General features: G+C 35.1%; 1 protein-coding gene across 3 annotated transcripts in view; it reads right to left on the bottom strand.

Moving 5' to 3' along the window:
* The window catches only part of TMEM106B (transmembrane protein 106B), a 27593-nt gene continuing 810 nt past the window's right edge, over positions 1-26783 (bottom strand). The window contains exons 1-8 of one of the 3 annotated variants that reach the window (XM_010862137.1): positions 26336-26686; positions 24747-24968; positions 21611-21674; positions 16217-16376; positions 8249-8389; positions 7946-7995; positions 6817-6870; positions 1-6070 (exon numbers count right to left, since the gene is read on the bottom strand). In XM_010862137.1, the coding sequence (XP_010860439.1) occupies positions 5932-6070; positions 6817-6870; positions 7946-7995; positions 8249-8389; positions 16217-16376; positions 21611-21674; positions 24747-24966 (828 nt within the window). In that variant the 5' untranslated portion in view covers positions 24967-24968; positions 26336-26686 and the 3' untranslated portion in view covers positions 1-5931. Of the gene's footprint in view, positions 6071-6816; positions 6871-7945; positions 7996-8248; positions 8390-16216; positions 16377-21610; positions 21675-24746; positions 24969-26335; positions 26687-26783 lie in introns of those variants that run through there. The other 2 variants (XM_010862138.1, XM_010862136.1) reach the window with 2 other exon arrangements.

Raw genomic sequence — 26783 nt, 5'->3', positions numbered from 1 at the left:
CTTGACTGATACAAATTTTATTTTTCATGCTAAAATTTTTACAAATTTGATTTTGTCATACACAATTACAAGAGGAACAGTTACAAGTGAATTAAAAAATAGTATTTGGGGGCACTTCTATTCATTTTACTGTCGTAAGTATGTTTTGTTACAGGTACAGCAACAATAGTTATTAACTACAGAACTGTTCAACTTGGAAATTTAGTAAGTATATTACAATGGAGGCTAATACCTAATATAAACAAATAGTAAGTGCCCAAACATAGTCTCACACTCTATTATTATTTATTGCACAATTAAAATCACTGGTTAGAACCTACCCACCAATGCCAACAATTTCTGACCAAGCATGTCAAGTCAGAAAGCATTTTAAAATCATTTCCCCAAATCTTACTTACTTTAGTTCTATGAGGAAATACAAGACAAAACACACAAGACAAAGCTTCCTGATATTATATGCCTAAAATAAATCATTATACAATGAAATTATGCATCTTTTGCAATGTGGCATTTTTCCCATCTCACACAGTAACAAAAGATGAATACAGCTTACAGCATTTAAGAGTCAACTGACTACAGCTGACATAGTATCTCCCAGATTTCTAGTTTCTAAAATTCTGGGGGGAGTGGGACAATTTGAACTGTAACAGTCTACAAGGTAGTAACATTACCTCTTGGCCATTGGCCCAATACTAACCCCTTTTGTTTTTTAGTATACAAAATATGCTGAAAACATTTCTCTTAAACACATTTCAATTAATGTAATTAAATAGAAGGCAATAACTTCCTTCTAGAAGAATTAGATTTAGCTATGAAAAACTTGCCATATATTTGTTTAATTTATGGAATACTTTTTGGGTCAATACAGACCACAGTGTATTTTTAAACTTAAAAGCCTATGCTAAACATGAGTAAAAGGAACTAAAAACAGAATCACACTGGTAGTTTTTTAAAAATGAAAATTACCATTTTTATCCCTATAGTATATAAATATATCACTTGCTTTCATCCTAATTAAAGGTCAACTTAAAAAAAAAATCCACTGTGAAATTTAAATTCTAAGCACAAAAATATACAAATATTAGTTCTAATCAGAAATTTCAGCTGACAAGTGAACATTTTTACTTTGAAATATGTAGATCTGGGATACAGTAGTGAATTTTTTGATTGAACGCATCACAAATATATCTAGTTTTCATGTAAAAATAATTTTTTTAAAGAAATAATGTTTAATAGTCTTTTTATCTCACCTCAAACATATTTTTTCCTTAAAATAGTTTAACATCTCATTTAAAACCTGATATTACAAAAAAAGAGAAAGAAATGAAATTAATTCTTAGATGTATTTGAGCCAAGTAGTTACTGTTTTCAGATGTTATGAACTAAAAAATCACAGAATGGTGAGTAACCTTTGGCTTACAATCTCACTAGTACCAACTGGGAAGCCCAATCAAGGAAGACATATGTACTTGTTAATTTAAAATTTTATATCTTTTATAAAGAAACCCTAACAGATAAGCATTAATAATTAAAGATAAACACTTTATACTAAAGATTTATAAAATAATAAAGTATCTTAATAGTATTCTTAAAAATACTATCAAAAGCCTCAGTCCTACATATTATGTGCAACATCCAATACATTTTTATGAATAAAACATTTTCAAAGGCTGGAAAGAAAATATGCTTACTGTAAGAACAATGATGCTTGAGTAAAACCGACCTGTGTGAATCTCTAATCTGCCACTTTAAAGCTTATGTATATTTCTTAACCTCTCTAAAACCCAGATTTCCTCGGAGATAAAATGGGGGAGGGGTAATGACAGTCACTACCTTACAGGACTCTGCCGAGGGATAATGAGAAAAGTTAGTACAGTCCAGTATGTGACACAGAAAGTAATCAGTAAACATTAGCTATACTGAGAAGTGACTTACTTTGGGGTCAAATATCTAACAAATCATTTTCTTAAATAAGACATAGCAATATACAAAGAATTATTTTAAAATTAAAAAAGAAAGTCAAATGGCATGAGGGAAAGTTGGGGACACGTAGTCCAATTAAACATCCAGAATTATATTGCAATAATGATAAGGCTAAGAACCACAAAGATTCATCAGGCTGACGTTTGAAGTTTTTAAGTCACTCTCATTTTGTTTTGGCAATCACTTCCTATCTATTTGAACACCACACTGTGTTATTCCTAAACTATGAGTCAGAAGATCCAAAGTGAATTTTATTTTCTTTGAGAAAATAATTCTTTGAGTAATAATAATTCATGAATTCTTTGAGAAAATAATTATGTCATTTGCCTAAACAAACAAAAAAGCATGGAAAAAATGCACACAAATAAAACCATGGTCCTTTACATGTTACATGTACAGTAAAGATGGCTATTTAGAAATTGCAAGCAGTTTATCTGGTGTCTAATATTTTCAAACTATTATTTCAAATCTCAAATCCATTAATCTCTTCTTTATAATTAGTCTATCTATTATCTTTATTGGAATAATCACAGATTTAACAGAAAATTAAGCTACTTAAAAATATTAAGTTATAGATTATGCTCCAAAATATCTTACAAGTGTTCATTTCCCTTGAAAATATTTCAGGTACTAATTTCAAGATATCCAAAATCTTAGTTCATTAGTATTAACTGTACTGTCATTGTGTTACCCATGTGAACACTTTCTCTGATTTTTACTTGTACTAACCTGAGTCAACAGGGCTTTCCAGTGGGTGATTTCACTGACCAAGCACAGAAATGGCAGACAGAAAAATTCGGTCTGGCATCAGTTAAAGTATTTATTAAATATTCAGCAAGACCCTCAACTTCTCCATGCCTCTTTTTCCTTTTCTAAAAGATGGAGCTCCTACCACCCTCCTTTTCTGACTCACAGGATTCTGACAAATGATATGACAAGACAAGAGTTCTGCAAAGGGCATGGTGCTCTATAAATGTAATATCAAAACATGTAGGCTTGGTTAGAAGGACCAGTCTATTATAGGTGCAAAGAAGTTATACTTGGAAATATCAGAGAGAAAAAAATTAACATCTTTACCATGTTTGTTGAATAAGATCTAAAAATAGTTTTTTAAAAATCCTATTACCACATAGGAAACTGCATTGGACAATGACCTAAGAAAGGTTAAAGCCTCATCTGTTCTTTCCAGATTTTTATTTTAATGGCTATAAGTCTGCATCATCGGAATGTGCTTTTGCAATTGTATTAATTTACAGCCTACTTGGCTCTAGGGTTCTCTGGCAGTTACTTAACCCTCTGTGAAAATAGTCACAAGTGATCTTGATTTCTCTACTACTTTCTTTTTTTAACTTATTTTAAATTTCAGTTTCTTTCTGACTTGAATGCCAAAGAAAGCAGGAATAATAAGGAATTTTTAATTTAAAGAATGAATAAATATTCAGAACTAAGTCAGTAAAAGCAAATGTTCTCTAACTTTCCTGACTCTTCGGCAGATGCTCTGTGTCCACTTTACAAGGATATTAGAGCTACGCATCAGAAGAAAAGTCCACTTAGTTTACACTGTACAGTTTTCCAAGGTTAAAAGATACAAAGTAGGAAAATAAATTAGGATTGATTTTTGAAGAAGGCATATCTGAAAGGATGATTTTGAAGAAATGGGACGAAACAAAATACGGTATTTTTTTTTAACATTTTTTGCTTTTACACAGTCACTTAAATGCTATTATCTCTAAAAGCTGTTAGTCATTCAGTCATGTCCAACTTTTTATAACCCCATGGACTACAGCCCGCCAGGCTCCTCTGTGCATGGAATTTTCCAGGCAAAAATACTGGGGTGTGTTGCCATTCCGTTCTTCAAGGGATCTGGTCTCCTGCACTGCAGGCAGATTCTTTACTGTCTGAGCTACCAGGGATGTCTAACTCATTAACTAAATGAGAAACTAGATAGGTTACTGGTCAGGGATGTAGGAACAGATCCGGATGCACTAATGGAGGTGATTGTTGAAGACAAAGAAGTAAGAATTTTGAGGCAGAAGAGGGTCTGGATACTACTCATTAAAACATCAGAAGATAGTAGAGTGAGAAAAATGAAATGAGAACAATGTGAAAAATACAGTTAGAACCCACACAGTAGTGAAGTGTGCAATTTCAAAGAGACAAAGGGTGATCAAAAAACATGGCAGAAAAAATATTAAAGATTGGGTTGGACCACAAAATCCATAATTAATTTAAAGGGGTGATTTTAGTTTAATAGTAAGGATAGATGAGTTAGCAGTGGATTAACGGGAGACTAAGTAGTTAAAAACGAAAAAAGAAGTTAGTACATTTCATCATTAAAATGGTTCATTGAGGAAAACTTAGAAAAAAAGGATATGAAAGCTAAGGGGAAACCTGAGTAGGTTTAAAGGCAGAAAGAAGGGCTTCATTAGCTCTAATTACTTATAATTAAATAAAGCTCACGTTTTATAGTTGAGAGAATCAGACTTATAAATAAGAATGTTTCAGACCTATGTTAGGCACTTTTCAGGTAGAGAGAGGGGTAACCTGATTTATCACTAAGGAACTGAAGGAAATTAATCTCAAGCCAATGACTGTTTTTGGTATCAATAGTCAGCCCCTATGCTCAGTATCATGTATTTCAAAGGTACTTTGAACTTGGGAAGTGAAAAGGCCAAAAGCCCAAATGCAAAATGGTATTAAAAATATAAAATAGTAAAGTAAGTCAATAATTTACACTTCAGAACAACTTTAAACAAAATCCAAACCAAAAGTAGAAAACTTAAAAAATGTAACTCCTAGAGGCCTGATATCCACGATGTGCAAAGTAATTAAATTTAAAAAAAGTACAGGTTTTATTTTGCTATAGCCACCATAATTTATAAGAGGATTTCCTGGATAATTTTACCAAAGTAATAATTTCACCTCATTAAAACATTCATAAAATTGATGATCTGAGTACCTAACAGTTGTGAAAAGTATCTTCATAATTCTTTAGTATGAAAAGCAACATTAAAAAAAAGTGGATCACCAAAATATTTTATTTCAAATCTATGTTATACCTGATCAAATATGTATTTGGAAACATATTCACATTCTAGAGGTTTCTGAATTTCATTTTCCTGTTTTTTTAATTTTTATGAGCAACTTACTAGATTTTAAATCTGTACCACTTTAACATTTATTACAACTATTTAGAATCCATGCATAATTTATTTACAATACTGTACATTAAATGGTTATATTTGAATATTACACAAAAGTTTCACACAACTATAACATGGAAAGACGTGAAACATATTATATAGGGGTTTTTAAAATTTTTCAGGTACAGAATTCTGCAAACATTATTTTGGTTTATAAGTGTTATGCAAACACTAGCTTGAAATAACACTGACAAAACCATGCAAATGAGTGGGATTTCAAAATGAAAAAGTAAAAATATTTAGCTAAAAGCTAAAATAGCATATAGGTTAAATACTACCAAGTAGCAATGGGAGTTTATAAAACAGGAAAAAAGAAAAGGTATTCTTTAAATGTCTTCATCAGTAATAGGCCCTCTGTAATTTTCTATAAAAACATTCAGAAATAAAGTTTCTCAAATTATGTTCATCACCAAAATTATGTTTTCAGTAGTGATTAGAGCTGTGAATTTTAAATAAGTATCTGTTATCCTGAAGGAGAAGTCTTAGTTTTCCCCTTTGGGAAAGGAGTGAAGAACATCAATCAGTAAATTTAGGTTCAAATAAAAGATCCTGGTATAAACATCACAAACACAGAGTGGAGAATTGTAATAAACTACAAGTCCACATATTCTTAGATGTACTCTTAAAACAGAAGTGTAAACTTTAGGTTGTTCAATTTAAGATCTCCTATCACAAAGTACCTCATCCTTCAAAGTTTGGAAAATATCAATAGGTATTTTTTTTCTCCAGGTGCATCTCTGAGTTTTCACTGTTGTGGCTGAAGTACATTTAGATATTCAGATTGCCCCAAATGATACGTGGTGTTTCTTCCACAATCAACATACTGGTACCTTTCCTGGGATATCTGTTCGGAATGTCCAAAGTAAGTTGTCGTTACAGTAACTCTGAAAATAAAATAAATGGAGAGAAGCACTGAATAGTTATATATAAAAAAAACTTTCTAAAGTGGGAACACTTTATATATCAAAATTCTTTTCAGGGAGAGGTTATTTGATTAATGATAACTTAATGTTGTAGACATGGGTCTCTTAGGGAGTATTTCGCCAGTAGACAACAGGAATGCTGGCTGAGCAAGCCCTATCCAAATAATTATATGCAAAAAAAATGTCATTTTTTTCAAAACACCTATCTTTGGCTAAAAATATATTTAGTTCATTGCACTCTTAAAAATAATCACACAGTTCTCTCATCAGAGAAAAAGGGTTAATTAGGTGTTAGCTAATGGCCTAAAGACCCAACCTATAACCTACAATGTTTTCATGGCTTAGGGAAACACCCAGCTTGCAAACCAATAACATTATTTCTCTTCACTACTGTTACTGCCTTTACCACAGGGAGCAAGGAATTGGCTGTTGAGCTCATCCTTCTCTCTGTATCAATTTCTACTGTTTTCCTGAGTTCTTGGAAGGTCAAGATTCACTATTTAGCAGACATGTGGTCCTTCCTGCTTCTCTGAGCTCCCATTTCCTCATGTGTAAAGTGGGAAACTATTTTCTTCACCTCACTGCACTTATGTTAAGGCTTAAAAACACAAATGAGACAGCATTTATAAAGATGTGTATACTCTAAGCTAATGTTACACATCTAAAGTTGAAACAAAGAAATTACTTCAAAAAAAAATCATACTTACTGCATCATGAGCACTATGTTATGTACCTTGATGGTTAACAGTGTACAGAAATCACTGTTAAAGAAAAAAGCAATGTAAATACACACAAACTATGACATTAGAAATTTATTAACAAAATAGTTTAATTACAATTCCTCTTCCTATGTTAAAGCCAATAGAAATACTATTAAGAAGATATAATAAATAGCCATTAAATGGTGGAGCATTCTCTATATCTCAAATGATTAATATTTTCATGGCTTCTTATTCTATGCTTTCATACTACAGCAGCTGTAGAGTTGTCTACTAACTACTTCTATTTTTTTTTCACCTTTTGAAATTTTAGTAACCAGATTATTACCTACTCAGAAATTCTGTATCAGGCTGATATCAAGAGGATTAAAAAATTATCACAGTTTTTTACTTAACAAGAGCTAATAATCATTTAGACCTAATTTACAAGTTTCACAACTTCAAACCCGAATAGAATATTAAATGTCATTAGCATTTGTAGTCCTCCTATACAAAAACAAAAAAATAACAAAATATGAGAATATGATTTTTATAACATAGTAAATAAAAAGTGACATGGTATGCATAATCCTAATTGTGAAAAAAAGAACTATGTGTACAGGTATATGTACATTAATGTTACACATTTTGAAGAGAGAGAACAGAGATGATCAAAGGCCAGAAGGAATATTCTAAAAATGTAGTCTTGTCTCTGCTAAAATGATGGAAAATTAAACATATATATTTATTAAATATATATATTCACACATGTATATACGACTCTTTGTGACCCCATGACCCCATGGACTGTATATGGAATTCTCAAGGCCAGAAACTGGAGTGGGTAGCCTTTCCCTTCTCCAGGGGATCTTCCCAACCCAAGGATTGAACCCAGGTCTCCCACATTGCAGGCGGATTCTTTACCAGCTGAGTCACAAGGAAAGCCCAAGAATACTGGCGTGGGTAGCCTATCCCTTCTTCAGTGAATCTTCTCGACCCAGGAATCGAATTGGGGCCTCCTGCATTGCAGGCGGATTCTTTACCAACTGAGCTATCAGGAAAACCCTATATATTCACACATGCACACACTTATTCTTTATAATTTAATGAGATAAAATAATTAAAAATCAGAACTTACAACATATAACTCATTTCCTCTGCTATGACAGTAGGTACTGTATAATCAATCTGAAAGGCAAAAAATGAAAATAAACCAACAGAGAATAGTATCAAAATATCAAATATTTCAGACACATTTCATAACTTAAAAGAGTTTGGAAATCTTTTTATGGGTTTGATTCTATGACTTTCTTTTACATACGTATGGGATACATTTCAAAGCCTAATTTTTTAGGAAAACCCCCATCTCCTGAAAGTTAATATTATATACAAAGTTGAGATGTATTTAACTCCTCCAAAGTATTTTCTGAACGAAGCTTACTTGTTTCATATCCAGTGGACCGATACTGGTTATGTTGTTTAAGCGTGCCTTTCCAATAACTGTTTTTGAAAACTGAACTTGTGCAGTGATGTTTTCAACTTCAACAGAATAATAGTTATTGTTCGTTATATTTAGTGTATTCTGAAAAAGAAAGGAGGTAGAAAATGTGCAAGTTATCTTAGAATAGGCATAATAAAGAAGTATTCAAAATAAATAGAGAAAATGACTCCAGCTGTGGCTATGCTTCATTTACCAGGAGGAAGTAAATTGTCCCCCAAAACATCAAAGAACATTGAACCAATTATTTGGGTTTTGCCTGAGTGCTATGTATATAAAACACATACAATGAACATATACTTTTAAAGAGCAGGCTCAGGAAATGTATAGTACCAGAACATAGAAAAATCAATGTTATAAAATGTATTTGTGGCCTTAGCAAAAATTCAATAAAAGTTGTTGTTCAGTTGCTAAGTTCTGTCCAACTAACTGCAACCCCATAGACTGCAGTATGCCAGGCTTCCCTGTCCTTCACTATCTTCCAGAGTTTGCTCAAACTCATGTCTATTGAGTCAGTGATGCCATTTACCATCTTATCCTCTGTGGCCCTTTTTCCTCTTGCCATCAACCTTTTCCAGAATCAGGGTTTTTTCCAATGAGTCAGCTCTTGGCATCAGATGACCAAAGTACTGGAGCTTCAGCATTAGTCCTTCCAATGAATATTCTCAGTTGATTCCCTTTAGGACTGACTGGTTTGATCTCTTTGCTGTTCAAGGGACTCTCAAGAGTCTTCTATAGCACCACAGTTTGAAAGCATTAATTCTTCGGTGCTCAGCCTTCTTTATGGTCTAACTCTCACATCCATACATGACTACTGGAAAAACCATAGTTTTTTTTTTTTTGTAATTATTATTTTTTTAAATTTTATTTTATTTTTTAACTTTACAATATTGTATTGGTTTCGGACTTTTGTTGGCAAAATGATGTGCCTGCTTTTTAATATGCTATCTAGGTCTGTCATAGCTTTTCTTCCAAGGGAACAAGTGTCTTTTAATTTCATGGCTGCAGTCACTGTCTGCAGTGATTTTGGAGCCCAGGAAAATAAAATCTGCTATCTTTTCCATTTATTCCCCCATCTATTTGCCAGGAAGTGATGGGACCAGATGCCATGATCTTTAGTTTTTTGAATGTTGAGTTTTAAGTGAGCTTTTTCACTCTCCTCTTTCATCTTCATCAAGAAGTTCTTTTAAGTCCTCTGCTTTCCGCCAAAAGTCTGATAACATCTGAGGTTTTTGATATTTCTCCTGGCAACCTTGATTCCAGCTTGGGATTTATCCAGCTCAGCATTTCATATGCTGTACTCTGCATGTAAGTTAAATAAGCAGGATGACAATATACAGCCTTGATGTACTCCTTTCCCCATTTTGAACCAGTCCATTGTTCCATGTCCAGTTCTAACTGTTGCTTCTTCACCTTCATACAGGTTTCTCATCAGGCAGGTAAAGTGGTCTGGTATTCCCGTTTCTTTAAGAATTTACCACAGTCTGTTGTGATCTACACAAAGGCTTTAGAGTGGTCAATGACGCAAAAGTAGACGTTTTTCTGGAATACCCTTGCATTTTCTATGATCCAATGGATGTCTGCAATTTGACCTCTTGTTCCTCTGCCTTTTCTAAATCCAGATTGTACATTGGGATAACCACAACATATTGGTCATCCAGTTTATTAAGACCTTTTTGTATAGTTCTGCTATGTATTCCTGCTACCTCTTAATCTCTTCTGCTTTTGTTAGGTCCCTGCCATTTCTGTTGTTTATTGTGCCGATATTTGTATGAAATGTTCCCTTGGTATCTTCAATTTTCTTGAAGAAATCTCTAGTCTTTCCCATTCCATGTTTTCTTCTATTTCTTTGCATTGTTCACTTAAGGTTTTCTTATCTCTCTGTGCTATTCTCTGGAACTCAGTATTCAGTTGGGTATATCCTTCCCTTTCTTCTTTTTTTTTTTTAAATTTTATTTTATTTTTAAACTTTACATGCTTCTCTTCTTGTCTCACCTATTTGTAAGACCCCCTCAGACAACCATTTTGCCTTCTTTCATCTTTTTGGAGAATGGTTTTGGTCACTGCCTCCTATACAGTGTTATGAACCTCTATTCATAGTTCTTCAGGTACTCTATCAGATCTAATCCCTTGAATCTATTTGTAACTTCCACTGTATAAATGTAAGGAATTTTATTTAGTTCATATCTGAATGGCCTAGTGGTTTTCCCTCCTTTCTTGAGTCTGAATTTTACAATAAGGAGCTCATGATCCCAGCCACAGTCACTTCCAGGTCTTGTTTTTGCGGACTGTATAGAGCTTCTCCATCTTTGGCTGCAAAGAATATAATCAATCTGATTTTCGTACTGGCCATCTGGTGATGTCCACATGTAAAGTCATCTCTTGCATTGTTGGAAGAGGTATTTGCTACGACCAGTGCATTCTCTTGGCAAAACTTGGTTAGCTTTTGCCCTGCTTCATTTTGTATTCCAAGGCCAAACTTGCCTATTACTCCAGGTATCTCTTAACTTTCTACTTTTGCATTCCAATCCCCTATGATGAAAAGGACATCTGGTTTTGGTGTTTGTTCTAAGTCTTGTAGGTCTTTGTAGAACCGTTCAACTTCAGCTTCTTCAGCATTAGTGTTTTGGGACACAGACTTGAATTACTGTGATGTTGAATGGTTTGCCTTGGAAATGAACAGAGACCATTCTGTGGTTTTTGAGACTGCACCTGTCAAGTACGGCATTTTGGACTCTTTTGTTAACTATGACGGCTACTCCATTTCTTCTAAGGGATTCTTGCCCACAGTAGTAGATATAATGGTCATCTGAATTAAATTTGCCCATTTCCATTTTTGTTCACTGATTCCTAAAATATCGATGTTCACTCTTGCCATCTGCTGCCTGACCACTTCCAATTTACCTTCATTTATGGACCTAACATTCCAGGTTCCTATGCAATATTGATCTTTATAGCATTGGACTTTACTTTCACCAGCAGACACATCACCAACTGGATGTTATTTCTGCTTTGGCTCTGCCTCCTCATTCTTTCTGGAACTATTTCTATACTCTTTCCCAGTAGCATGTTGGACACATCAATCAGGGGAGCTCATCTTCTGGTGTCATATCTTTTTGTCTTTTCATACTCTTCATGGGTTTCTCAAGGCAAGAACACTGAAGTGGTTTGCCATTCCCTTCTCCAGTGGACTACGTTTTATCAGAGATTTCCACCATGACCCATTCACCTTGGGTGGCCCTGCACAGCATGGCTCATAGCTTCATTGATTTACACAAGAATATGATCCATGTGATCATTTTGGTTAGTTTTCTGTGATTCTGGTTTTCATTCTGGAGGCCATGGGACTGTAGTTCTTGCTTCTTCTGTCTGTTCTCTGATGGATGAGAATAAGAGCCTTGTGCAAGCATCCTGATGGGAAGGACTGGCTGTGGGGAAAGCTAGGTCTTGCTCAGGTGGGCAGGGCCTTGCTCACTAAATATTTAATCTAATTTTCTGCTGATGGGTGGGGCTGTGCTCCCTTCCTGTTAGTTGTTTGGCCTGAGCACCCAGTCCTGGAGTCTGCAGGCTCTATGGTAGGGCTGGTGGCTCAGATGGTAAAGAATCTGCCTGCAGTGCTGGAGACCCAAGTTTAATCCCAGAGTGGGGAAGAACCCCTGGAAAAGGGAATGGCAACCCACTCCAGTATTCTTGCCTAGGAAATCCCATGGACAGAGAAGCCTGGCAGTCTACAGTCTGTGGGGTCACAAAGAGTCAGACACAACTAAATGACTCCACATGCAGGCTCTATGGTGGGGCTAATGACTACCTCCTCCAAGAGGACTTATGCCAACATGCTGTGCCTCTCAGGGCTACTGCTGCAGTGCCCATGTCCCCAAGGAAAATTACTTTTTTATTTTTCAATAAAAGTAACTCTAAAGTTCCATCCAAATTTTTCTAAATGTTAATATGTAAATGTCTTCACAGGCTAAGTTATTTCTGATTCTACTGAATACAAAGACAACCTTTTAAAATGTTAAGCAAAACTTTAAACTATTTTTTTTTTAATTGGTATTTTATCTCATACATGAGTAGAGGTTTCCAACAGGTCACTTTTAAGAGGAATTGGAACAGTTTCAAGACTTGATGAAAAGAAATACAGCTGCATCATTTCCACACTTAATTAACAGCTGGGCTGAACTTCTGCAATTCTAACTTAAAGAACTGTTTCAAATTACTTTAGAAAACAGTCAATGAAAAGAAAAACTGTTAAATCAGGAAATAACAAAACATCTAAAATAGTGCTAACAAAATAAATCACAAATAAAATCACAAAACATTAACTAATAAAACTTGAAGAAGTATTTGTAAGGCAGATAGTAATGGTTGTCACCTATACTACGAGGCCTTACAAAGTGGAAAAAAAGACATAAAGCCTCCTGTTAAAAAAAAAAATAAGAGCAAAGGATATGAGTAAAGAAATCAGCAGAGTACAAATATAAATGGCCAACACTATTTGTCAAATTAATTTATGGTCAGAGAAAAGCTGATTTAAATAAAGGTGGAATATAGCTTTATATCCATTAAACTAGTAAAAGTTATAGAAAATGACAGATTCTATTTCTGGCAGGGATATGGGCCAAAGGGTGTATTTTTGCATTCCTGGAAAATACATGAAGGATTACAGCAATATTCATTGAAATTTAAATTATGCATTATCCTCTGACCTAGCAATTCTACTTCTGAGCAATTATTCCACAGAAATAAAAACATTAGGATGTTAATGACAGTGTTATTTGTAGTGGCAAAAAACAAAACAAAACACAAATCTTGAAAATAAAGTGAATGTCCAACATAAAGTAGAATGCTTGAAAAATAATATTATGTCATTACATGGAATAATATGCAGCCATTAAAAAGAATGAATGAACTCTAAGCAGAAAATCAGGAGTGATTCCTGCAAAGTATTAACAACTGAGAAAACCAAGATGCATAAAAGTATGTACAAAATATTATTTTTAGAACTAAATAATGATTTAAGAAAAACTGAACATATGAGTTTATAAGTTAATATGAATATGGAGAAAGATATGGAATGAGGCAACATGGGATAAGTGACAAGACAGAAAATGGTCTTAGTATAAAAATGATGACAAAAAAAAGAATGTGCTAGCAACCAGTAATTTTATGATCACATTTATGCATTCATTTTGTTAAATGTAGAGAAATGTTTTAAAATTCTATAAAATAGTAGAAATAACCTTTCTCTAAATATACAACATTTTCACCTACTTGGGTCTTAATACCAATATCATTTTATTTCTAGTTGCTGCTGCTGCTAAGTCATTTCAGTCATGTCTGACTCTGTGCCACCCCATAGACATCAGCCCACCAAGCTCCTCTGTCCCTGGGATTCTCCAGGCAAGAATACTGGAGTGGGCTGCCATGTCCTTCTCCATTTATTTCTAGACACTACAGTAAAAAATTGCAAATTTAAGGTCAATGGACCCTCTGATATAGACCAAGGAATGGGATCCAGGAAAATTTTGGAGTTCTATTTAATATTGGTACACATTTTTTCTGATGAGGTGTCCATACTTTTCATTAGAATATTAAAATATTTTTTTAAATTCATAGGCAGCCCACACCATGGTAGTCAGCTCATTTTGTGTTGTCTTCCCATTTGCTCTGAGTTAATATTCCGCACAGAGAAGAAACTGCATCATGTGACATCAGTACCTTTTAGAACTGATCAGCATGGGTAGATGGTTTGAGGGGAAAAAAAAACGTGTAAGGTATTCTGTGGTGCCGTGAATGTTAGTCATTTTGGAGCTTGGGTAAAGGGAGGCAGGTTGAAACGTGTAGATTCCTCATAGAGAAGTTTTCTATTTCCCAGAAGTTAAAAGGTCTTCAGAGGACTGTACCTGTCATGGGGGTTTAGTAAAAAATGACCTCTCTCATTCTCCAGATCATGAAAATTATAGTGCAGCAGATGCTACATATTTCTAATTTTTAGCTGTTTCTAAAACAATAAAGGCCTATCTTTTAAAATTTAAAAAAAAAATGCAAACAGGCTGGAAACAAAAATACTTTTAAGAATTACAGAAAGATAAATTGGTAGCTAAAAAGATAACACAAAGATGATGCAAAACAGGCTGGAAACAAAAATACTTGTAGAATTACAGAAAGATAAATTAGTAGCTAAAAAGGTAACACAAAGATAAACATCAAGAGAGACAACAAAAAATAAGACAGGACAAAAAAGTTTAGTATGAAAAATAAAAAATTTTACTGCTGAAAACTGAGAATCCATTTAATTTATAAGGCAAGGGACTGCAGTCATAGGCTTTTGAATAATGATGATTTATTATCAAAGGCCTTAAACTTATGGTCTTTAACTGCAAATTTACTTTCAGGAATTTATCCTTAAAAAATAACCGGAAATGGAAGCACAAAGTTTAAGCACAAAGATGTTTTTGGAATAAATATTTGTAATATCAAAACTAAGCAACTATTAAGAAGGTTGAGTAAAAATTGTAACATGGCCATGTAAAAGACTACATGCAACCACATAATATGGGAAAATGCAGTGAGATCAATTAAGTGAAAACGTGTATGTATATACACTCACGTATATGTGTGTACCCTTTATACATAATTCCATTTTAAAATGTATTATGTGTAAATATATGCATGGAAATGCTTATATACAGAGTTAGCACATGTATGTTTAGTCATCTCTTGGTATCCATGGGGGATTGGTTTCAGGACCAACTATCCCATCCACTCAAGGTTCCATCATACCAAAATCTACAGATGCTCAAGTCACTGATATAAAACGGTGTATATTTGCATATAACTTATGCACATCCTCCACATAACATCTCTAAATTACTTCTAATATCTAATATAGTGCAAATGCTACATACATAGTTGTGAATATAAAGTAAATGGTATGGAAATAGTTGACAGGGTATAGCTAATTCAAGTTTCTTTTTTAAAAAGAAGAAGAATAAATGAATCCATGTGAATTCTTTTCTTCCTGTAACTAAGGAGTAATTCTACCCAACACACATTTCCTTTTCAGTCCCTATGTCTCTCAACCCCCCTCTAGCACCACAGGCGCATCTACCTCAACCTTTAGCACACCAATCAACTCTTCAAGGAAAACGAATGAGGTCCAATATTACCCTTCCAAACAAATCGTTGCCACACAGATATACCTTAAAGCCAGAAGCAATGTATCTTCCTTACTAATAATACAGTGATTTGCAAACCATGCTTACATAAATGTAGAACACATACAAGACCTTCGCTGAGGTTTTTGTTTGCTTGTTTCAGGTGTGGGAAGGCTGCAGAATCCTAAAAATTATTTTCCTGAGAAACAAAGATTTTCACACATACTAATTTACAAGAGAAGTCAATCACTTGTTCACTACCTTTGAAAACAAAGGAATGGTCTGTTAAAGATGGCAAAAATTGTGTTTCACGAAACACAAGGACATGAAAATGTTACATGTATAACATCTATTCAATCAACTATATTAACATCTTGCTAGGAGCAACTGAGGGTCTAATGTTGAAAAGTAAACAGATTGTAAAAACTTTTCTCCCAGTAATTATTTTATTTTACCCTCTCAAAGGCATCTTCAAATGATAAGGATTCTGAATACACAGAATTTGCCATTTTCAGCAGAATCAAAGATGATAGAAAAAGTCAATACATCAGACAGAAAGAAAGAAAACTAAGTATTAAAGTGTTACCTTTCATGTTCTCTCAATAAGGACAAAGGTGTTGCTTAACATGATAAAGCAATGATGTCTTCATGTTGATGTATGGCAGAAACAAGCACAATAAAGCAAATACCTCGCAATAAAAATTTTTTAAAAATAAAGGAATGAAGTCAAATATTAATATAAACATGTTCTTACCGTGATATTTAAATATATTGTGCGTTTTTGAACATCATAACTAACGTATGCTGATTTGACGCCAATGTATTTCACATCAATAGAACGAGGGAAAAGGAAAAACACAGCCAGTCCAGAAAGGAGCAGACAGACAAACACAGAAGCCATCACATACAGTTTGCTGGAAAAAAAAAAAAAGGAAAGTGAGATATTTAAACATGGATGCATCAAAAATTACATAATGAAACATTCAGAGAAGACATTTTCATTTTCAATTTTTTCCCTATTATACCAGCACGAAAAGATGTTATGATTTTTTTCTTTTTAACCATCTTTTTACATTATAAAAGTATTGAATAGAGTAGGTTTGAATCTATTAAGCATTAAAATATTCTTCTTAAAAGACATATTTATCTTTTTGGAGACTCAAATTTCAGGCTTATTATAGACAGAACATTTACTGTGGTGATGCCCAAAGCAGGCTGCTCATTAGAATCAAACTGCAGAGCTTTATAAAAGTATATATTTCAAGACTCCCTGATGAATTTACTGAAGTAGAATTTTCACATGTGTGTGAAAATCTGTGGTTATTTTATCAACTGGATATATAGTTAGAATCAATTGTTTCAGTTTGTTTCAATTTGTAGGAACTTTTTTTTTTTTTTTTACTTTTGATACAATCTTTTAAGTGATATTAAAAAAAAGAAGGACATGATCTAAAGTCTAAACAACAGAAATATATGCATGTACACACAGATATTTAATTTGCTTACCTGCTTCCTCTTCAAAGTTCGGTCCCAAACTCTGAAGGTAATCAATTTTGTTGGTCTATAGTTTATCATTCTATTGTCTCTCTCTCTGTGTGCATGCATGTATGTAGTTTCAAAAGAAATGTGCTTTGGATATCATGCTATAGTAAAATACAGTTCTTCCTCGTTCCATTTTATCATATAGATATAGTGTAACTTCTTCTACTAGTCCCTTTCTAGTGGCCACTTACATTATTTCTAGTTTTTGGTAAAATAAATACTAGCACAGTGAATAATGCGTGCAAATGCTGTATTTGACAGTAATCCTTAGAATAAACTTTTCAAAGTAGAATTCCTGAGCCAAAAGGTAAATGTGTATGTAATTTTGACAGGTAAGGCCAAATTTCCCCTTCAGTAGTAAGGCACAAGTGCGCTTGTTTTCACACAGTATTGCCAACAAAATCACACGGTCAAAATTTTGGACTTCTGCTCATCTGATACACAAGAAATGGTACCTCAGTATTGTTCTAATTTGCATTTCTCCTATGAGTGAGATTTAATATCTTTTCATATGTTTAAAAGATACTTGCTTTTCTTCCTTGTGAACTGGCTGTTCACAGATCTTACTTTTTGTATGGTTAGCCTTTTTCTTCTCAAACTGTCAAACTCTAGAGTAAGGATATTGGACCTCTAATAATATTTGCAAATACCACTTCTTAGTTTGCTATTTGTATCCTGACTTGATCTGCATCTTGTTTTTGCTTTTATCTTTTAAAAGTTAACCTACACTTTTATTAACTTTTTATATTTTATCCAAATTTATTAATCTATTCTTCTATTCAGTTCAGTTCAATTCAGTCACTCAGTCGTGTCCGACTCTTTGCGACCCCATGAATTGCAGCACATCAGGCCTCCCTGTCCATCACCAACTCCCGGAGTTCACCTCAAACTCACGTCCATCGAGTCGGTGATGCCATCCAGCCATCTCATCCTCTGTCATCCCCTTCTCCTCCTGCCCCCAATCCCTCCCAGCATCAGACTCTTTTCCCGTGAGTCAACTCTTCGCATGAGGTGGCCAAAGTACTGGAGTTTCAGCTTTAGCATCATTCCTTCCAAAGAACACTCGGGACCGATCTCTTTTAGAATGAACTGGTTGGATCTCCTCGCAGTCCAAGGGACTCTCAAGAGTCTTCTCCAACACCACAGTTCAAAAGCATCAATTCTTCGGTGCTCAGCTTTCTTCACAGTCCAATTCTCACATCCATACATGACCACTGGAAAAACCATAGCCTTGACTAACGGACCTTTGTTGGCAAAGTAATGTCTCTGCTTTTGAATATGCTATCTAGGTTGGACATAACTTTCCTTCCAAGGAGTAAGCGTCTTTTAATTTCATGGCTGCAATCACCATCTGCAAATATCACAGTAATCCAAGTCTATGCCCCAACCAGTAACACTGAAGAAGCTGAAGTTGAATGGTTCTATGAAGACCTATAAGACCTTTTAGAACTAACACCCAAATAAGATGTCCTTTTCATTATAGGGGACTGGAATGCAAAAGTAGGAAGTCAAGAAACACCTGGAGTAACAGGCAAATTTGGCCTTGGGATACGGAATGAAGCAGGGCAAAGGCTAACAGAGTTTTGCCAAGAGAACACACTGGTCATAGCAAACACCCTCTTCGAACAACACAAGAGAAGACTCTACACATGGTCACCAGATGGTCAACACTGAAATCAGATTGATTATATTCTTTGCAGCCAAAGATGGAGAAGCTCTATACAGTCAGCAAAAACAAGACTGGGAGCCTGACTGTGGCTCAGATCATGAACTCCTTATTGCCAAATTCTTCTATTACTGGATTCTAAAACAGTTAGGAAAGCTGCTCCACTCTAGGTTATTAAGAAATTAACTCTAATTTCTTGGACATTCTTAACTATCTAGAAATTATATAATAAAGAGTCAGACTGTTTATAAATCCTAGTTGCGTTTTTCTTTCCATGAAGACTTGGCATGCTGTTTTACTGCTTATGTGTTTAAAGCATTGTGGTCAAGAAGGAACATGCCAATCTGATTTTCTATCCCTTATAATTTAATCAATCCTTTGCTTGGGCATTCAAAGGGGCTGTTGAGTTTTTTGTTATTACCTTTGAAGTCCAGTAATTTCACTAAGATTGGTTATTTCCAAAATTATGGTATGTCTTTTCAGTGTGTAGATTTATGTCTTGTTTATTTCAAGGAAGTGATCTTGAGTTAAACGTTTTCTCTTTCTTCAGTTTGCCTCCTTTGATTTTCTTCAAGAGCTCCAGTTACATTTATGCTTGATCTCCTTGGCTTGTGTTCTGTACCATTTTCTCTCAAGTACTTTTCATTAATTTTTGTTTGTGTGTGTGCACGAGTGAATGTTTTCACTTCATCCTTTGTATCTGCTCTGTCTTCTAAGTGCACTTTCCAAGGTATTTCTTTGTACTGTGTTCTTTCTGCTTGTCTTCATCTCAAAATTATTTTTCTCTAATTCTTTCCAGGGACCTGTAGACTCTCTTTTCATATCCTTCTATTGTTTAGTCATTGTATTTCTGAGCTCCTCAACTTTTGACTTTTCTGTTTTACTGTCATAGCTTCTATAGTTTCTTTAATCTCTTTCAGAACACGGAAGTATTAAGTTAAAGTTCTCATCTGCTTCTGATAATGCTTTATCATTTGCTAGTATTTTGATCAGTTCTTCTTTTATAAGTTTTACTACCTGTATGCAAGTCAGGAAGCAACAGTTAGAACTGGACATGGAACAACAGATTGGTTCCAAATAGGAAAAGGAGTATGTCAAGGCTGTATATTGTCATCCTGCTTATTTAACTTACATCAGAGTACATCATGCGAAACACTGGGCTGGATGAAGCACAAGCTGGAATCAAGACTGCTGGGGGAAATATCAATAACCTCAGATATGCAGATGACACCAACTGTATGGCAGAAAGTGAAGAAGAACTAAAGAGCCTCTTGATGAAAGTGAAAGAGGAGAGTGAAAAAGTTGGCTTAAAGCTCAACATTCAGAAAACGAAGATCATGGCATCTGGTCCCATCACTTCATGGCAAATAGATGGGGAAACAGTGGAAACAGTGGCTGATTTTATTTTTTTGGGCTCCAAAATCACTGCAGACAGTGACTGCAGCCATAAAATTGAAAGATGCTTACTCCTTGGAAGGAAAGTTCTGATCAACCTAGACAGCATATTGAAAAGCAGAGACATTACTTTGTCAACAAAGGTCTGTCTAGTCAAGGCTACGGTTTTTCCAGTGGTCATATATGGATGTGAGAGTTGGACTACAAAGAGGGCTGAGCACAAAAGAACTTATGCTTTTGAACTGTGATGTTGAGGACTCTTGAGAGTCCCTTGGACTGCAAGGAGATCCAACCAGTCCATCCTAAGGGAAATTGGTCCTGGGTGTTCATTGGAAGGACTAATGATGAAGCTGAAACTCTAGTATTTCAGCCACCTGATGCGAAGAGCTGACTGATTTGAAAAGACCCTGATGTTGGGAAAGATTGAAGGCAGGAGGAGAAGGGTACAACAGAGGATGAGATGGTTGGATGGCATCACCGACTTGATGGACATGGGTGTGGGTAGTCGCCGGGAGTTGGTCATGGACAGGGAGGCATGGCATGCTGTGGTTCATGGAGTCGCAAAGAGTCGGACACTACTGAGAGACTGAACTGAACTTTCATATGATGCTTGATGGTAATCTGTTTTGTTTTTTTTTACTGCTCGTATTTAGATACATTTTTGTACTTTTAAGAGAAGTTGCCATATTATGTGGTGAGGATGGGCCAGGATTGCTTTCATAGCTTCACTGTTCAAGGACTCCATGCTCTGTTACACAAAGTATTAGATGGTCTCTACGTATATCCACTTCTTTAGTTTTGGGACTATCTGTATGGTTTCTGAACCTCTTCTTTTATCACTACTCTTGTTCTATACAACCTGGATTCTACTGTCAGTAATTTTTTTCTTTAGGTTGTATCTTCCTTTTTGTAGGAGTTTTTGTTGAGTTTCCTTAAGGTCTTTGAGGACTTAGGATGGCCCAGTTCCTTTAGATTTTCTCAAGGCCCTTCTGTGTATCTCTGTCGACTTTTGTGCATTCTCTCCAAGTTAAAGAGTTTTTAGATTTTCTATGTTAACAGAATATTCTCAGAGGAAATTCACTGGAAGTCTTCTGAGTGGGGGCCTCTTCTCTTGGGATAAAGTATTTACTTTGTCCAAGGGCTCTTAGGAACTCCCCTTCTGCGTTTCATCACAACTTCCGCAAAGCTGCCAAGCACTTTTGGGTCCTTATGTCATCATAGTATGAATAACCATATTTATTCTGAAGTTAGTGGGAATACCTTAACACCCATTTTTGATGAAAATGTTGTCTCTGTGTAACTGAGACCTAATTGCTCTTTCAGGTCTACCTGTTTTAACAGATTTAAGATTTCGATACTACACTGCTTTAAGAACTTATGCAATCAGGAATCATTTTTATTTTCTAATGACATAATGGATATGATGGCATAACTTAACCTGATACTATTTTTCCTTTTAATAGTTTTAACTAAAATACCTATTTATACATATTTGAAAAGCAAAAAAAAAATTTTTTTAATTGCCATTTTCTTATGATTACTTACGTTCTTCTTGGCCTTAATCTCTGATCACTGTATGGAATCAATGCCACCAGTTGGTTTTCTTGTCCTAAAAGAATTAGATTTAGAAATGTATTAACATGATTAATTAAAAGTATAATGACTCCTCATCAAAGTCTGGTTTGGAAAGAACACAATACCATCTGGCTCTCATCTCATTCCTTTATTAAATTCTCTCAAAATCTTCAAAAATCATCCAGTAGTAGCTGAGTTCCAAAGCAGACACTGTGTTTTTTTCATATCTGAATTTCTAGCTATTCAAAATACTATGAAGAATGAGAAAGAGTAATTCTTTCTTCCAGTGGGGGAAAAAAAAAATCACCAAGTCCAGGCTTTCAGATCTGAATTTACCAGGCTTTCCTTAACCCAGTTTTCCATTAAGATTTCAATTGGGTTATCTGAATGAGAGCAGAAGCAGCATACTGTTACCACTGTGTACTGAAACCCTATAACTAGAAAGGTTCTTAAAGTATTCCCCTTGAAAACCAAAACTGACATATTAACTCTCAGGCTTCAAGACCCCAAACGTATATATAGCCTTCCAGGAAGGACTCTTTCAGGTCACACCCCTCTCTATATTAAGTTACTTCAAAATTCAATATTTCTTTCTTGGGTTGGTGGATCAGATGGTAAAGGATGTGCCTTCAGTGCAGGAGACCTGGGTTCGATCCCTGATTTGGGATTATCCCGTGGAGAAGGGAATGGCTACCCACTCCAATATTCTTTCCTGGAGAATTCCATGAACGGAGGAGTCTGGCAGGCTACACCAGTCTGGCAGGGGTCACCAAAGCATCAAACATGACTGAGAGGCTAACACTTTAACTTAATGAATAAATGGACCTCTAAATGCCAATTTTCCAATCTTATGAAAACTTGGTTCTTCATATTAACTATCAAAGCCCCATAGTCAAATTCTCTTTTAAAGCTTTCCATAATACTTTTGTTATACCTCCCTGCCCCCTCCACAAGTCTCCCCTCATCCATACTTCCCCTACCATATTCACATATAAATATATATCTGTGTATGTGTGTGTGTGTGCATATCTTATTTGGTGCTATTCATCTGTTTAAATGGCTACTGATTAAAAATAACCCTTTAGCTACTATGTATCTACACAGCTAAAAGTAGATAGAGAAGAACAGTCTCATTTTAGATCACTAATTTCAACTGGCCTTTAATAATGCCAACACTTACACTATATTTCCCGAGTTCATACTCTCAACCTGACTCTCCCAAACTACAATTTCATAACTTCAGCTTTCTCTTCAAACCTCCAATATCTTCTCCCCTGTCCTTACGCTCAGTTCACGATGCGGCAAAGACACAAGGATTCCCACCAAGCTCCTACCACCACATCCACGCACCCACCCGCTTGTGCATCCATGCACTCTACCTCCCCTCCTCCTGCTGGGAGTAAACTAGCTATGCTCCTCTGGAGGAGCCTGTTGTGCTTGTGCATTGTAATATTCCTTGCCACCTGCATTATCAGTGTTCTATGGATCAGTCTCATCAGCAAACACATTATCCATTCCATCTTCAAAAAATTCTTCTCCTGACCTTATAGTCCCCTCTAGCTATCACTTTTCTCTCCTCTCCTGTACAGCAAAACTCAAAGAAAAGCTATTTTCCGACTATATAACTTTGCGCCTCCTATGCACTCCTGATCCCAGTCTACACACGTTATGCATTCCTTTGCTACCAAAATTGCTCTTTTAAAAGGTCTCTGGCCTCTAAATTACCAAATCCCAAGGTCAGTTCTAAGTCCTCACATTATCTGATCAGCAGTACCTAACAGAGTTGATGGACTTCTCCTCCACCAAGGAGTACATTTTTCTCATTTACCTTCAAGGATACCATGGACAAAGGGATTTCCTGTTTCTGCTCTAGCTGCTATTTTTAGTGTCCTTTGCTAATTCTTTCTCATGTCACTGACCTCAAAATGTTGCAATGCTCCAAGGTTCAGTGCTAAAGTCTCTTCTGTTTTCTATTTACACTGACAACCTTGGTGCTCTCATTCAATTCAGCTTTAAGTATCATCTCTACACCAATATGACTTCATGCTAGGCCTTGCATTTGAATTCCCAGCCATTAGTATAACTAACTTCCTACTGAACATATCCACTCAGATGTCAAAAGTGCATCTCCAGTTTTATATATCTAAAACTGAACTCCTGCTCTCTCCCCTGACACATATACTCAAACCTTTTCTCTATATTAATAAGTGGCTACTCCATTCCTCCAGCTGCTCAGACAAAAATATCTTCAAGATCATCCTTCACCTTACTATCCACAATACACATCCAGACAGCCAAAAACCTACTGGCTATACTTCAAAAATATATCTAGATTGCAAAAATAAGACTTCAGCCCTCCCCAGGCCCCCAGTCTGGTGCATTAATACCTTAAACTACAATAATCCTTTAATTCTCAAATAGCTACTACCTCTGCAAAGGTATTGTCATTCTGGCCTTCCCTCAGCATCTCTCCAGGGTCAAATATTGACTTCAATCAAGAAGTAAATGAGAACAGTACAAGGTTTCTTACATTATTTCTCCTTACTTCCACTGCTACTAAAGTAACCTACAAACAGCACATGGGGATTACTCCCTATCAACTTCCCCTATGACAAGGCACAAATTGATTTTTTTTCCTATATGGCTCATCTTCATGTATCATCCCTCTTCATGTAGTTCCTTTAAAAAAGAACTAATTAGCGCATGACCAGCTTATTATTATTCTTTAAACAACAAATTAAAAATATTCGGTCACCACATTACTTAACCTAACACCCACTACAGCAAAGCAACCGTGACCTGATCTCTATTGATACCAAATAGGACTAAAAGTTTACAGTCAAGACACGCTGCATATCTGCTATAATTTCAGGTGGGAAAGAAAAAAATATTGGAGGTAGAAGGGTGCTTTTCATTATTGCTTTAGGATCCCTAATTAAAATCTTTATGTTTGTATCCTTTTGACAGAAGATAACTGATAGGAAGTTTTACCTTTAATTCTGTCTTTTAAAACATAAATGGTTGTGCTTAGACCCATGAGTTTCAAAGTAATTGTGAAAGTTCCTGTAATTATTCTTTAATGGAGAAACAGTGCAGTAACACATACCCCTAGGAATTCTTCCTGTTCCTTGACAAGTGGGGCAAGTGACACTGTCTCTTCCCGTAAATTCCACATATGGGAACTGAGAGACATCGCCACTTCTTCCGTCTTCATTATGGACTTCACCATTAACCAATCCGTTCCTTATATTTTCAGTTGATGTCATGCCATCATAACCATCTTCTTTATTTGAATGTAAAGGCAAATGAGAAAAAGACTTTCCCATGTCTAAGAAAAAGACAAAAATCTTACAGTAAACTTCAGTTAAAAGAAAGTATACTTAAAAACATTACAGGATATTTATACTCATCAAATTAATTAAAATAACCCTCAAGGGAGTATTCAAACTACTATTTGGGTTGGAATTATATTCAATCAAAATAATGTCTTAAATAAAACAGCCATTGACTAGAGTCCAAAAGTACTTTTCTAACAAAATATTATGAAATGATATCATATCAAACTTGTGATGAGAAAGGGCTTTCAAACAACATTAAAATTTGACAGAAGTCTACACTTAAGAGTGTAGTTCTTAAGTGAGAACTCTTAAGAGTTCTCTGAAAAGAAACACATGTGCTTCACTTTTCTTAGAATAAAACAAAAACACGTTCTACCTTTAAAACAACAGCAAAGCATAAGTTGCTTTGGGCAGATTACAGCTAGGTCTCACCAGGTAATGTCAAAGTAGTATTTTTCAACCTTTTAAAATTCATGCCCTTATGTGATAGACAAAATCCACAATCTTTCTCACACTCACACTTCTAGCTTTAAACATTTGCAACAACAAAAAAATACAAAAAACAAACCTCCAGATTTTTTCTTTCATTCAACAGTTGGTGAAAGTTAAAATTAATAAATTAATATTCCAAAATATTGACTATAATTCACCAAGACAAAGCAGCAAAATTTAGAACATTAATTTCAAGTTTTTAGGGTAAGGGTATCAAAAACGCAGGTGGGAAATTAAATAAAATTTAAAGACAAATAAAAATAGGAAGTGCTAGTACCTATATCAAAAGAACATCCACAGGTAAGTAATGCAGTAAGACCAGTTGAAGTCACACAAGTTTTAGGATTAAAATAAAATTTTTTTTAAGCCATATATTTTAATCTGTTGATATTCTCGGCACAAATTAACAAAAGGATAAAGCACAATTGAAAAACAATCCACTTCTGTTTCGAAATGTGACCATATATTTTTTATCATTTCCTAAAACAGATTATTAAAGGCATTCATATAAAAAGATATGTCTTTAAAAATGCTCATTGCTTTTAATAAGAAAAACTGACCCTCAAAATAATTCAACTTATCTTATTCTATGAAGAAAATTCTACTTTTTAAAATTTGTATGCGATCCATGTATTGGGGTCACTCGAACACAGGGTAAACAGCAGGATAAAAAATTACATAACTAGTGGACAAACTTAAAATTTCAGAATGATGAATAAAATGCTTGTTTTCAATATTTAAAAAAAATCTATGTACACACTGCCCATTAAGTTCAAAAACATAAATAACTTATGACCTCTAAAAACGCATGTATTTCTCTGGATTTTGCTCAAAGACATTTACTGCAAGCCAAACCAATACTTGCCAGTCACAGGTGGTTCAGGGGAGAATTAACATCACTGACCCCACACACTCTGACCTTGGGCTTATGTGGAATACTAGATGACCAGGGATCAGGGCGCCAAACGCACCCTTTTAGGATCTCAGTTAACACAACAGAGGTATAGGGTACCTCCCCTGTAATGACTTAAAGGGAAAAGACACAGAAGGCAAAAAAATAAAACAACAAGAGGCTCTCAGTCGGAGTCTGTTTTCTATCCTTATGTAACAGCTGCCTTAGAGTCGGCGTGGGACTGGTGTTTGTTTCATCAAGGTTAATGGACAAGTGCCAGGCTTTGTCAGGTACTGCCCATTCCTGCCCTCCCTACTGGATTTTCCTCAAAGAGCTGCTAAGTTTAACCACTTTTATTCTTGGAGACTTATAAAGAGGTGCTAGGCCCCTGTGCTCAATATATATATATATATATATATAT

The sequence above is a fragment of the Bison bison genome, unplaced genomic scaffold (genome assembly GCF_000754665.1).
Source record: "Bison bison bison isolate TAMUID 2011002044 unplaced genomic scaffold, Bison_UMD1.0 scf7180017864479, whole genome shotgun sequence".
In the NCBI taxonomy this organism is placed as follows: domain Eukaryota; kingdom Metazoa; phylum Chordata; class Mammalia; order Artiodactyla; family Bovidae; genus Bison; species Bison bison.
The sequence above is the reverse complement of the archived record's forward strand: the minus strand, read 5'-3'. Positions and strand labels throughout refer to the sequence as shown.